This window comes from Phaenicophaeus curvirostris, chromosome 6 (assembly GCF_032191515.1).
Source record: "Phaenicophaeus curvirostris isolate KB17595 chromosome 6, BPBGC_Pcur_1.0, whole genome shotgun sequence".
In the NCBI taxonomy this organism is placed as follows: domain Eukaryota; kingdom Metazoa; phylum Chordata; class Aves; order Cuculiformes; family Cuculidae; genus Phaenicophaeus; species Phaenicophaeus curvirostris.
The window spans coordinates 4,283,273-4,297,755 of record NC_091397.1 but is presented as its reverse complement, the minus strand read 5'-3'; the positions used below and the strand labels follow the sequence as shown (position 1 = coordinate 4,297,755).

Here is a 14,483-nt window from a genome sequence, read left to right as displayed (position 1 = left end):
CACAGTGAGCCGAATAATACATGCAAGTATTTAAAGTTGCTCTTAGAACATCTTCCACTCCTGGCATTACATCAAAGTTATGCAGTTCTGGTAATGGTGATGTTTGTTTATTTTAAATTCCATGCTTTAATCTCCTGGAGAAGTCAATTACCAGCAAATTCCAGTGTCAGTTTATTTTGTTTGTACCATTCTCAGGATGTGTCTGATTTACCCTGATCAGTATGGCTCCTTGTTTTCAGTGTTCTCCATTTGCTTTGAGCTTGTTTATTTAAGCTTGGCCTTGCTGCTTGAAGTTTTTCACATTATATTTTTCCCTCTTGTTTTAAGAACTTTTCCATCCAAATATGAAACTGGATATAATGAAAGTAAAAATAAACCAACCAAACCAATATTTGAACAAACTAGGAGTGAGAAAAAACTTGTTTTCTATCATACAACTATGGAAAACCTAATTTTTAGTGATGCAAGCAAGCAAACATAGAGCTATTAATTATTTTGACCAAGCAATCGTAATGAAGCTCCTTATCAAACCTTTCTGATCAAAAAATGCAGGGTAATTTATCAGGCAGCATCTAGAATTTCAGTCTGAAGAATCAGAACTGAGAAGATTAACTGTTATTTCCAAACATTGACTGGGGTTTTTCCTTTCATTCTCATGACTCATGACTCCATGAAAAGACTTACCCATTGTTTACTCTTATACCTGAACACCACCATCCTGTGGTGCATTGAGTTAGATGCCTAACATCTGTCTACTGTTCTTTTATCCTCTCCCAGAGGGAAAACTGCATAATCAAGAGACTGTTGCTGTATTTAGATTTTTCTCATTATTATTGTTATTATGAGAGAAGAGTTGTTTTGCTTCTGCAGGTGGAGGAGGCTCAGGTTTTCTATTCTATAAAATGTCAGAAGAGTGAGATTTGAGTTTAAAGTAGGTAACGCTCCAGATGGCTAGGACAACAAGTCACCAACAGGTACCACTTTAACCTGCAGGGTCCAAACCAGAGTCAGCCCAAGTTCATGTGATTTCACTGGGGGTTTTAGCCCTAGACATCCATAGAAGCAATCAGATTCTGACCAAGAGGTGACTGGAATGTGCATCCCTAGGTTGCTTGGGCGATGTCATGCAGAATTCTTGTCCCGTTCTTCCCTGAATAATGTAATCATAGAATCACCAGGTTGGAAGAGACCCACCGGATCATCGAGTCCAACCATTCCTATCAAACACTAAACCATGCGCCTTAGCACCTCGTCCACCTGTGCCTTAAACACCTCCAGGGAAGGTGACTCAACCACCTCCCTGGGCAGCCTGTTCCAGTGCCCAATGACCCTTTCTGTGAAAAATTTTTTCCTAATGTCCAGTCTAAACCTCCCCTGGAAGGAGCTTGAGGCCATTCGCTCTTGTCCTGTCCCCTGTCACTTGGGAGAAGAGGCCAGCTCCCTCCTTTCCACAATCTCCTTTCAGATAATGAAGAATACTCTTACATCACAATTATGAACCTCTGTGTCTCTCTGCACTGGCGGAAATAACATCTGTTAGCTCTGCCTGAGGGGAATAAAACTTTGATCTGATCTGATAATCTGAATTCAGTGGTGTATTTTACCATCTAAGATCAGCTTTCTTTGTGATAGTCAGGTTGCATGATACATTAGTTCATCTGTTTGGCTTTGAAGTGAGAGATTTACTGGAAATTTAGAGGAGAGCATGGACATGTCATCGTGACATATTGGTGTGCTCTAAAACAATACCAAATGATTAGTACAGGTGATACTCTCTGAATGTTATTCCAGACTGAGCATTGTTCAGGGCCTGAACTGGTTCCTCTTGGGTTCCCATTACCTCTATGACCCTTGGATGAGGTCATAGTTGAATGGGTCAAATATAGTTTTCATGTTGCTAATCTGATAAATTATAATTGAATCAGCAGCCAGAATCTGGATTCCATTTGAACTATATTGAGGCAGGACAGTTTGGGACAAAGATGATGCTGAATTGTCCAGTCTGTCTGTAAAGAAAAGACTTGTTCAGCACCTGCGAGTGAGGTTCCTCACTGTTTGACATGTTTATTTGTGCAGGTTCAACAGGTAAAAAAAGTTTTGAATCAGTCTTCATAGAAGTAAACAAACAAATACTGCTTTTCAGTCTGCTGATGGCTCAGCAAAACCTATTTGAAAATAAAGAGAGGAGATAAGGCTTGTTATGGAAGTTACCTTGTATCCTGCTTCAAAATATCATTTTCTGTTTAAGGTCTTTGTTGAAAGCCTGTTTTTACAAAGGCCATTTCCTCATTGCTTAGTGAACAGCAACATCTTAACAATATAATAGCAAAAATGGTATCAACACCTGTTTGCATTTTGACAGAGTGCGGTGTTGTCTCAGAGAAGATTTCATTCGGTGTCTTTGTGGCATCTGTGGGGCCACTGGACCCCTCTCAAAACTTCATAGTGAGATAGAAGGTGTTGCCTTGGGAAGACTGTACACAAAAATAAGGGATGATTTCATGGCATTACCTGAAAAATTGAATGGGCACAGAAGGTGGTGATTGTACTTTCCACTTTGTTTTTTCTGGGGTTAAGGTGATACTCTGAACTTCTGCCAGGGACAGTTCTCATCATTGGCAATGACAGACTAGGTTGAATATTCCCAACTAGAACAAATTCTGCTTTTAGCTTAATATGTAAGGCATCGCTCTTGTGTATTCATACTAAGTCCTGGGATAAGGAAATCTTTCTGCAATTTGTTTTTTCATTTTTGTTTTCTAAAATAAGTAAAAGAAGAAGGAAGAATTTCATACCAGCACTTGAGCAGTCACTTCCTCTATGATTTTGCGCTGAATACTGCACAAATTCAGCTTTTGGTTTTGTTTTACGCTTAATTGACTTGCTCAACCAAAGGACTGAGCTGCCATACCCTTGTTGGTACATCCTTTCCTTGGTGACAAAACAAATGTGGCACTCTAGCAACTCACTATTGTCTCCACCCCCTCACCACTGTCCTGTTGCTCTTCACATGCATTCTGAGACAGATTTTTCAAACCAGTTCTAAATATTTGGCACTGGAAATGCAATAGTTTAGTTCTCAGAAGATCTGGGCCATGACCTTGCAAACGTAATACCACAGACAAGGGTGCAATTTGTGCAGTGAATGCCTCTGACTGTACGCTAAGTTGATTCACTTCAAGCCAGTGAAATCACCAGAGAGCATCAAAACTGATTTTATCAAATCTTGGTTCAGATCTTTGTCTTCTGCCACATTTTGAAGACACATTTGGTGACAAATCAAGGATCAATACCTTCTTTGCATTCAGTGCTGGTCACATTTCTGGGGTGGACAGCTGAGCTGTAGCAGCCAATACAGAGTCTGGAACTGAAAACATGGAAGGTATTTTTGTAAATGCGTGTGGACTCATTTGGAAACATTGCTCTTGGTATATATCTTTACTATTGTTCTGAGGGCAGAGAAAAAGAAAAACCTCAGCATAGGAAAAGAAAAACATTGCCATGAAAGCGAGACATGGGATATTTCAATGGAACCAAGGTCAGGAGCAAGGTTAGCTGATGCATGAAATTACCTGGTCTTAGGATCTCAGTTGCAGAGCTCCTAATCAGAGTCCTGCCTGTACAGGAGTGTGCAAATTGCCTGGTGACAGCTGAGACTGAACATATTGGTTATAGAAGGTTAATTCTTGTACCTAACTTGCAAATTCCCAATAGTTCTTGCAACCTGAAGGTACTTGGCTGCTGCTAAGGACTCTCTGTTTCCTGGAAGAGACTGGAAGAAGGGTAAGGAGACTGACCTCCAAACTTCCAGACGTGGGTAGCTAGAATTAGGGGCACATGTACCTCACTTCTGCTCCTTTCCCTTTGAGAAGATGTGATATGTTACCCCAAATGAGTCTGTCTTGGTCTTTCAAAGTTTTTTTTGGGTGCATCAGGGATGTTGGGTTCCCTTTCCAATAACCTGATTAACTAATGGATGTAAAATGATTGCTTTCATTTCTAGGTGGCAAAGAGCTGTTATTGACTGGAATGGCACAGAACCAATCTTGTGACTGACCTGACCTGCACTTTAACTGGAAAGACAAAAAGGAAATGACTGAATTAGCACATTCCTATTCCCACCAATACAGGAAATGGGTCAAGTTTATGATGAGGAAGAATGACATGGTTTGCAGGCTGGAAGAGTTTCACCTCAATCATCTTGTGCTTCAGATATGTTGCTTATAATATAAACAACACTTACTTAAATTCCTTGTCACTACCTTTAACATACAAACTTCTGAGACTAGACTGAGTTCCCACCACCAGATCAAGGTTATAGATGAAGCAGTGAAATTGTCAACGTCCCCTTGAGGTCTCTTTCTCAATCCACTCTGTATCCTGCAATTGTTTTAATGTATCTGATGAAAGATGCTGAACTCAAATTTCTGTTACAGTAACTGCCTTCTCTGTACAAGTATAAAATATCATCCAAGAAATATATATTCACTTCTCTACCTGATATTAGTCTTATTTTGCACTAAACAGATTGGTAACCATATGGGCTTTTCAGATAAAGCCTAACCTATACAAAATTCTTGTTGCATCGTAATATTTGCAGTAAGGATTGTGGTTTTGTGTTACCAGAATAACACCAGTACATTCTTTATACTGGGTGCAATTGATGTGTAACAGTGCCTCACACTGATGTAGCTCATTTTTCTTTTGAGTGAGAAATAGCTGTGTCAGTATCTTTACATTTGTACCAATGTAACTATTTAGAAGTTAGGGTTTATTTACACCAAAGTGATAGATAATATCTGTGGTTTGCTTCTTCATAATTACAAGAAAACAGAAGAACTGTTAGGTTTGAAATTTAAATGGTGCCTATCTGTGATAGATACCATTTTTCATGATTAAATAAAGTGCATGTACTGAAATGATGTACTGTGATGTATCACAAGGTACTGAAACAGCAGTTTGTATTCTGATAGGTATTCGTTAAGTGACATATTTTAGCAACACTTTAACAAAATTGGAACAAGTTACTGAACTGAAGATTGAAAAAATGTCTTGGAAAAAAGGCAGAGAAATGGTGTTTCTAGAATTAATCCTCTGACTTGAGAGTCAATATCTCATGACAGTTTAATAAAGAACTTTTACTTTCTGATAGCAGCTTCTTCCTAGTCAGTATGCAAACTCTTCTGAGTCCTCATAAACTAGTTGCTCTTTCCAAAATCAGTTTCCAACAAAAAATTAATGACCTGTTGTTTGTAGTGTGGAGATGCCATTCAGGCTATGCAAATACAAATCTTGGAGAATAAGCACTTGCACTAAGTTTGGAAACCAACCTGAGTGTAAGCCATAACGGTGTACCAGGAAGGTTTGGATTTACTTTGAATGAACAACAGTCTTCCACTTTGTTTCCCATTCATGTCAAACTATCTGTATGCAATAAAGCATGTCAGAATTTTAATTATTTTAATTTAATTTAATTAAGTGTAATGCAATTTGTTTGGTTTAGATCCACTAGGCAAAATTCTTTAAACTCTGTGACATCAAGATCTTCCACTCAGCCTCTGAGACATAGGCAGCATCGGATTTGAGCTGATTCACGACTCTGCTAGAGGGACATTGCGTGGCCTTTGGCAAACCCTTTCATCTTTGTATATATATGGATGTGTTTGTACTGTCAGCTATAGGTGGACTCAATACTGCCTTAAAGATATCATCATCCATACTTCAAGCACTCCAATTTTCAAGGAAAAGCTTGCCTCAGTGTGATCTTCAGGTTTTCTGGGAACTGCAGATCCAAAATGGTCAAAGATCCCAGATCCAAAGCCTTTGTTCCTCTTGAAATTTATTGTTTCATGAAGCAAGTACAGTTTGATTTACCCATCTACCTCGCAGAGCCTCTCTAACATAAGGTAACAGTTTTTGCAGAATGCATTTGCACAGAAAATAGTGTGGAGATAAAAAATGGTCAAAGATTTTTGGAACCAAATTTAATAAAAAATTCCTTTCTGGATTTTCCAATCTATGCCATTTACCTTAAAACACTGCTTTGAAGTACGTCAGTTTGGAGATAATCTTCCACTCCCTGACAGAAAAGGAGCAAAGATAAGTGTTCATCTGGGGGAGGAAGAGGGAGCTGCCTTGTGACAGGTCAGATGTTGTCTGACTAAAATTTGGTTGTCTGCAGTGCAGATGTGTTCAGAGGAGATGTTCTCCTCTTTTCAGAGGAGGGGAGATAGCAATATGTGATCTATCTTTGCATTAGGATGAGAAAAACTGTGCCTCGGGCTGTAGGATGATGAGTATAAATCCAGGAGGATTGCCTCAAATGGATTTCACCCATGAAGTCATAAGGATTTTTCAGGGCATAAGAAAGCATATAGATTAGTAAATTGGACTTGGAAATAGCTTGTGGTTTATGTTTCATCTTGGAATATAAATGAAGATGAGGAGAGGCCCTGAACTCTGACCCTCTTTCAAAAACAGGCTGCAAAGAACTTTGAGGCTCCGTCATCACTACTTGTAGAGAGTATTTTTGTTGAAAGTTAATTAAAATCTCAGTGATGCAGATCTTTCTTAGCTCTTATCTGTTGTTATGTCCATGTATATTTGTTCTGCAAAGTCCACTGTCCACCTGTCATCTATTTAAGATGACCTAACTGCAGTCACCTGTGCCCACACTTACAAAGGCAAAAATAAAGCCCTTTGGACCCCTTCACCAAATCACTATCTGTGTAGGGTAATTCCACCAAGCTGGAACACTGAGAACCTCTGCATTCTAAACTCCTTCCACCATCCTTGCTCCTGGAGACTAAAAGCAGTACCTTCCTTCACCAGGGTTTTGTGGCAGTGTCCTTACTAGGCAAGAGAGATGGCTCTTGAGATATGCTAGGGCATCCTTCCATAAGGAGAAATGTGTGACCAGAACGTTAATTTATATCTAGTTGCTCTCAGAAAAATGCCAGGGCATTGCCTCAGTCACTGTCTGCATCAAGAAGAAGAGTGGTGTATTTTTATTTGGTATAAAGCACCAGAAGATGTTTCCTTTAAGCCATTACAGGGCTTTTTGAGTCAATCAGACAAGACAATGCAAAATGTTATACGACAGTGCAAAACCCCAAACCTTTTGCACAGATCTATGTATCCTGTTCCAGCAGCATGTGTATATTTTTAATTATATTTAATTATATTTTCCTCTTCATTGTTTCTCATTTTCTTTTTCATTGGCCAATGAATGTGATTTCCTGAAATGAACAAAGCAGCAACCATTTGATAGCTGAGCATTAAAAGATACTGGTGACATTGGCACTTGGTCTGTATGATGTCTTAATTTCATTCTCTTTTGTGGCATAAAAAATACACTGTCTGCTGAAAATTGACCCCGTAGCCAACAACAGACATGACTAATTGTTTATGTAGATGAATATGTAAGCAGAGGTACTATTTTGGTGGGGTGTCATATATGTCACCTTTGTACAAAATGTATATTTAAATTTGTCTTGTACAGAATGTCTCATATAAATAAAATACTGAAAGCAATGACAATAGTAAAAGCCCAGATTTCCTCCTCATTTTTTTAATCATTCATTTACTAGTGGAAATTAATCAGGGAGATTAGATTCTGAATATTTCATGGGGCTCACCAGGTTAGTAGAACAAGAAGTTAGGTCTCCTCTTCTGCAGGCAGAATGATATCTACCCTTATACAGGTCAAATCTGGGAAAACTTTGAGTTATGATGATTGACTATAATGAATGAATCTCTGCTGTCACAATGTATTTTGTTCCCAGGTAGAGGAAAAATGACAACTTGAATCTGTTGTTGTCAAATCTTCACAAGATTTCTTTTTGGTTTTGTTCCTAATCTATCTAATGGGCTAATTTGAAATGACAGGAAATGGTCACTTTAGAAATCAGAGGAAAGCTGAAGAGCCTGGAAAAATGACACAGTCAACAGCCAAGTGTTTCAGAAGTGATAAGTGGCTTAAGGGCTCAAACAATAGTTTCAGTTGCTGAAACTGAGGCACTTGAAGGAGGCACTCTTTTCTGATGGTGGATGGGAGCTCCATTAAACCACCAGGACTTCAAATCACCGGTTGTTTTGAAAATGCTGGCATCTGTTCTTGAAGGGGCAATGGAGTTAGTTCTCCAGAGTGCCTCCATGATTTGGGGTATGATTGCAAAAACATAACGTGATGTAAAATATAAATTTACATTAAGGGAGTAACTCTGCTTCATTTCCTTGTCCCAGGGCAAATTTGATATGAAGTAAACTGCCCTGAATTATTTCACATTGACCAGACCCAGTATATGGCCAGTTATTGGTCTCTCTGTCACCTGGAGTACTGGATTCAGTTCGAAAGTCCTCAGCACAGGAAGGACATGGATCTGCTGGAGTAAGTCCAGAGGAGGCCATGAAGATGATCAGAGGGCTGGAGCACCTCCCACATGAGGACAGGCTGAGAGAGTTGGGCTTGTTTAGCCTAGAGAAAAGAAGTCACTATGGAGACCTTATAGCAGCCTTCCAGTACTTAAAGGGGAGCTACAGGAAAGCTGATTATCAGGGAGTGCAGTGATAGGACAAGGTGGAATGGCTTTAAGCTGAAAGAGAGGAGATTTAGATGAGATATTAAAGAAATGTTTTCCTGTGAAGGTGGTGAGGAACTGGAGTAGGTTGGCCAGAGAAGTCGTGGTTGCCCCATTCCTGGAGTTGTTCCTGGCCATGGCAGTGGGGTTGGAACTGGACAGTCTTTAAGATCCCTTCCAACCAAAACCATTCTATGATGATGATTCTATGATTGTGGAGTAGGTGATAAAAAGTAACCCCACACCAAAGTTTATCTAGTAATAACTTCTTCTTTCAGTTCATGCTTGTGGAAACCTAAATCTTGAGAACCAATTTCTGTTCTTTAGTAAGATTGTGTAGGAAACATGGAAAAATAATTTTCTTCATGGAAAGAAAATTATTACTCTTGCATGTCCATATGATCCAAGACGCAGTCTGCTGCACAAACTAAGGACAACGTGTATCATTAAGAACACTTTTCATACTAGCACTTTTCATTTAATTGTTTTCATTGGCTAAAACAATCCAGCATTAGCTCTGAAATAAAGAAGCAGTTTCTCCCTAGCACATTTGTTTATAAAACTAGAGAAGGAAAAAGGGCATTTTCAGTTAGCTATTTTATTTGTTATTTCACCCGGAATGGGGAGGGACAGTTGTTACATTGGAAAACAACCTATGTTTGTGATATTACTCATTAACAATAGCTGTTGTCTATCTCAACATGGAAACAAGCACTGATTTTAAGAAGTATAACCCTCTCAAGTGTGAAAAGTGACTTTTTGCTAAGATAAGTATTTATCAGCAGTCCAAGATCTCAAGTTTCACCTGGTGTGGGTTTTTTTTAGATTTTTCTTTTGCTTGAAGGAATTATGCTGAACTGTAACATTTGACACTTCTTGGAAGTGTGCTTAGAGGTTCAACTTCACTATTCAGGAGAGTGGATAGCAATGAGACTTTTACTGGACCCTTGAACTAGAGTACTATTTCTTTGACCTCTAGCTTTTGGCATCAAGGTAAGTTTCTGTTAGTTTGTGGTTTCCATGGCACTGTACACATTACATGCTACTCATGACATACTTCATAAAGCACACTCATGTCTTCCAGCAACTCATGGAGCTGGTTGCCTCAATTTTCAAGGCCCACTTGAGGAACCTGAGATCATTAGGAAAAAAAAGAGTATAATTAGTTGGCTACACGTGGCTCAAGATAAGGTGGTCCTGTGCAGATTAGATTCAGAGACTCAGAGGTAGTAAATCTGGAAGCAGCAGTGTGACATTAATACAGTCATGAAGCTGGATTTATAAACCCTCATTCTTTTGTGGAGGCTACTTGCCTGAGATGCAACAAGGCTGATCGATTTAGATGCAACACAACTGCATTGTAGATCTGTGTGTTTCAGGAGATGTTTGCTTGATGTATTGATGCACGGAAAGTAGTGAGCATTCACAATCTCAAAATAAAGGTCTTTCAAGTATCTGTATGTCATCATTTGAAACCAAAAGCTTTCAATATTGGCAACTAGACTTGGCAATAGTTATTTTGCTCAAGTGGCTTCCTGCTGTTAGAAGTTTTGTGTCTTTTGTGAATCTCACGCAAGATCCACCTAATCTAGTCAGAGGTATCCACAGGGCAGATATGTCCATGTAAAGGACTATCTTCAAAGCCACTGGTGAGAAATACGCACGCTATGGGCATGAGCCACCTGACCTGTTTTAGGTGCCTTCTAAGTCAACTGGAGTTTTCACTTCCCTTGCTGGATCTCTGCTGGTTGTACACAGGAGGCTAGGATGACTCGTTCAAATGAATGCCACTGTGAGTGAATGCTAAAATCAAAGAAAGAAGAATGTATTTTTAGGCCCATATACTTGACAAAACAAGTGAATGAGATTATGGGTTAAAGATTCCTCCTGTCTCCTGTACTGTTCTTATTTCCGTCTTCCACTTCACAGCTTTTAGCTGTGAGATAAACACCTCTTTGTGAAAGACATCACAGGACTGAGCAGCAGGACATTGCCAGCGTTTGGAGAAGGAGATGCTGGTAAAATATGGTTGCTCACATGGTCACACAGGAGGTATATCAGAGCTGAGACCTGGAAGGTGTCCTGGACACGATATTTTGTAAGCATAGGTTTCTTCATTAACAGCACTAGGACTGTGTCACAATCCTAAATCCTGATAAAACACCCAAGATATCTGTAACTTGCATGAGTGTTCTGCTTATTTTCTTATCATTATCTTATCATTTGGCAAGGACTTCCAAATTAATCTAAGAAGTATTCTGGGCATTTGTAAAAATGCTCTGTGCACTGGAATTCAGCAAATATTTACTAATTGACAAAACACTAGCAAAGAATGTATAATCAAAAAAAGAATAAATCTGCTCAGCTCCTCTCCTTATGGTACACAAAGAATAGAGGTTAAAAGTTACATTCCACAAACATACCTTTTGCTGAGATATGTTTGGTTTGGTAAGTGTTGTGGATATAAGCCAAGGTCTCCAGACCTTGAATTCCGGATCATTGCTGCAGAAAGCATGGAAAAATATAACTTCTGACTCTGGAAAGGGAGTGGCCCATGGTCTTCACCTGTGCAGATCTGTGTGGTACAGTTCCCTTGAGGACAATTGGGTTTCTGCAAGGTTACTTCCAAAGAGAAGTTGAAATGCCAGCTGAAGATCACAGTCACTGAGTAGCCACTCAATCAGCTGTGCATAAGACATGGGTCATCAGTGAAGTTTTGGTAGGTGTCAAATCCTAAACATTAAATGGGCATCATCATAAGTGGGGGTGGAAGGTGAAACAGTAAATCAATTCTAGTAACTCAAGTTAAAAGACAAAAAAAAAAAATTTAAACTTTGAACATGGAGAGGGCTACAAATTATTTTACTTTTGAGGTACAGCACATCATGAATCATTGATTTTTGTATTACTCTGATTTTTGTATTTTTTGTGATGTGGTTTTAGGCCTTTAGTTCATTTACTTTATTGACCATTACGTTTAGGAGAAAAATATCAAGGGCACAAATCAGCTGGATACTGCATGCTCTATATTTTTATTTATCTCCCATGGAAGATAACCATCTTGCATGCTATTGCATTTTGGCTGAGGAAAAGGTTTGTGGTTTGTGCCTTTATGTCTTATTGCCTATGACACATCTCTGTATTCCTGTTTTTAAGTGTCTGTAATACATTGTTGATATGATTTCAAATCCGCTGTTGTATGTTGTGTTTGCTTTAACAGAAATAAAAGGGAATAATATCTCAATAGCAAGATGCAGCTGGTAAATGTCAGTCCTAGACAGTGTGACAAATGAGTAATTCTTTGCAATGGCGTGTGAAGAAGGCAGTCTTTTATGAACACTTCAATACAGAACAGTTTTATTATGACTGACATCCTTCTCAGGGCTGGATTCCTATCATGCACAATATCCTTCCTGAGTCGCTTTTGGTCAGGTCAGTTCTGTAAGAAGGAATCCAGTTTCATTAAAGGCATGATTGCAATTTGCAAACCTTACAAATACAACACACACATTAGAATCTGGTCTGCTTTTATTTGGGTTATTTTTCAGAAGTTTTCAATATCAGTAGCAGAAAAACATAGCAGGTAAAAATCTGAATGTCAGGCTTTATTTTTACAGTATGAAATATAGCTATGGATACCCAACTGTTCAGTCATCTAAGAGAGAAAATGTGTCCAATGGCTGCATGCCATATGCTTTGAGAAACATATGTGTGCATGAGTTGCAGAGGGCACAGAAAGAGGTATTATAATTATAATTATTATTTCTTGTCATTTTGGTTAGAGTTTGTTAGGTTTTGAGGTATCTACTAATTTTTAATGGAACAGTGAGTACAAAATACAGAGAAGCATCCTAAAAAGTGACAGATTGAACAGCCATGAGACTGTGTGAGGAGCATTCAGTCTCCAATTGAACCAGCCTAGATTTAGTTTCTTTTACCACTTTATGCACTCCAAATACACGTTGCTCCTGTGCTTCTTCCTCTTGAGTTTTCTCAGCTGCTAAGAGCCATGAAAGACACTCCATATTTTACAGTATAAAGACAATCTTAATTTTTACTCTTTACTTGCTTGTTTTGTCCAATTTACATATCCTATGTCTAATGAGTAACTGAATTAGGAAGCTTATTTCTTTTGTGGAATTTGACAGCAAAATGTCAGTATGGCATGAGAGGACAAGAGTGGTTTATGAGGTATCTGGGATGCAGGGAACCGGTGACTTTTGCTTAAAGTAAGATTATATTCCTTGCTTAAAAAAATACTCGGGTAAATAGAGCCATACAGAGATTATATATAATCTACCATCATTCCAGAAAGAGTTTCCTACAGAAGAACCATTACAAGTTATTGCAAGACTCTTGGGAACAGCAGTCAAAAACATCAGCAGTTAATTACTAGAACTTCCTAAATCAACCTTCTTTGGCATAACATGAAGTGAACGAAAGCAATAAAAGCAAGGAAGTGCATTGTGCTTTGTCCTGTCCAGCTCCTGTTCGGACAGGCGTAGGTCACAAGCAGAAATGTATCCAGGCATGATTTGTTGTTTTTTATTCTAGTTCCTGGCCTTGGGTTAAGTTAAATCAGCACGCTGGAAAGGCCAAGGTGAAAAGTAGGGCCAGGTCTTCAGAGTGCGTAAATCCTCTGACTTCACTTTAGTTGTATCATTGTCACATCACACTTAGTCCCTGTTCTAGTAAACCATCTAAGAGTACAGAAAAAATATGCTCTACAATGGCTGGTAAAATAAGAGAGAAACTGGCCAATCTCTTCTGACTGGGGTCTTCAAAGTATTAGCTTTGATGAATGCATGCTGGAGCGCTGATAAATTTTATGATACGCAACTCTTGGAGGTATTTCTTTGCCTTGCCCCAATTTTGGTTGGTCCTTGGGGGAGCAGAAAGGTTGGACAGATTCTGCGGCTGGAACAAATGTGGAAGGAAGAGATTATGTACCCACAGGTTTGTTATCAGGTTTGGGGAAGGGAAAATGTTTCATGTGGACCCTGCCTCAAAATGCATTTCTTTGCTTTAAAACCAACCTGCAAAATCTAGCATATCTGCATGATAAAGCAGAGATACTGCTGATTTTCACTGATCTCTTTATTCTTGCCCTTATATCTCACAGCTGAGTGGAAAAGATGTTTTACCAGCTGATTTGGTGAGTCTTCCACGGAAAAGGGGTTTTGAGCAAGGACATGAACAGGGTATAGTTGCAGGCATCACACATCTTAGACTCAGAGGGAACGAGAAAGAAACCTGGAAGAAAGACTAGTGTCTAATTTGGAGAGAAGGAGCCAAAGAGAGTGGCACGCAATAAGAAATGAGACAGAAGTCGTATATCAGGAAGAGATTATTGAATCCCAAAATCTTCACAGATGTGCATGAGGAGAAGCTGGTAATTAATACAGGGTGGCTGAAAGGAAGAGAGCACAGTGAGATGTTGGCCAGACAAAACTCTCCAGACCTTTGGGGTTTAACATAGCCTGGCCAAAGGGAAGTAGCATAGCATGACATATTTGGATCAGCAGATGGGCAAATCATGCTAGATGCTGCGCAAGGGCTGGCCAGAACAGCAAAAAACAAGGCAGCAGGCAGGATATTTCCCTAATCCATTAACATACATGATTAAGATCTAATCACCACAAATACAAAAGCTCGTCAAGGAATTGAGGAACTAAAATAGGTGGAGAAACCCTGATAACATTATTAGTGCTAATGGAGTACTCTTGCTAAGTCCCTACCCAAGGAGAGTGATCAGCCCACAGCCAAGGCAGAGACCCACTAAGATCAAAGATAGCTCAGCTTGGCTAAAGAAATGCTTCCCAGGTGGCCTTGAAACCTGTGGGGTTTACTGTCTTCACAGGAACAGGTCTCATAGCAAGGTAGGAGGATTGGATCATTGTATAT

At 39.2% G+C, this 14,483-nt stretch overlaps 1 protein-coding gene across 1 annotated transcript in view; it reads left to right on the top strand.

The window, feature by feature from the left end:
* The window catches only part of MINDY4 (MINDY lysine 48 deubiquitinase 4), a 77,445-nt gene extending 70,336 nt beyond the window's left edge, over positions 1 to 7,109 (top strand). Inside the window, exon 18 of the mRNA XM_069859227.1 lies at positions 4,004 to 7,109. Coding sequence (XP_069715328.1) covers positions 4,004 to 4,052 — 49 coding nt within the window. The 3' untranslated portion in view covers positions 4,053 to 7,109. The remainder of the gene's footprint in view (positions 1 to 4,003) is intronic.
* Positions 7,110 to 14,483: the final 7,374 nt, after the last annotated feature.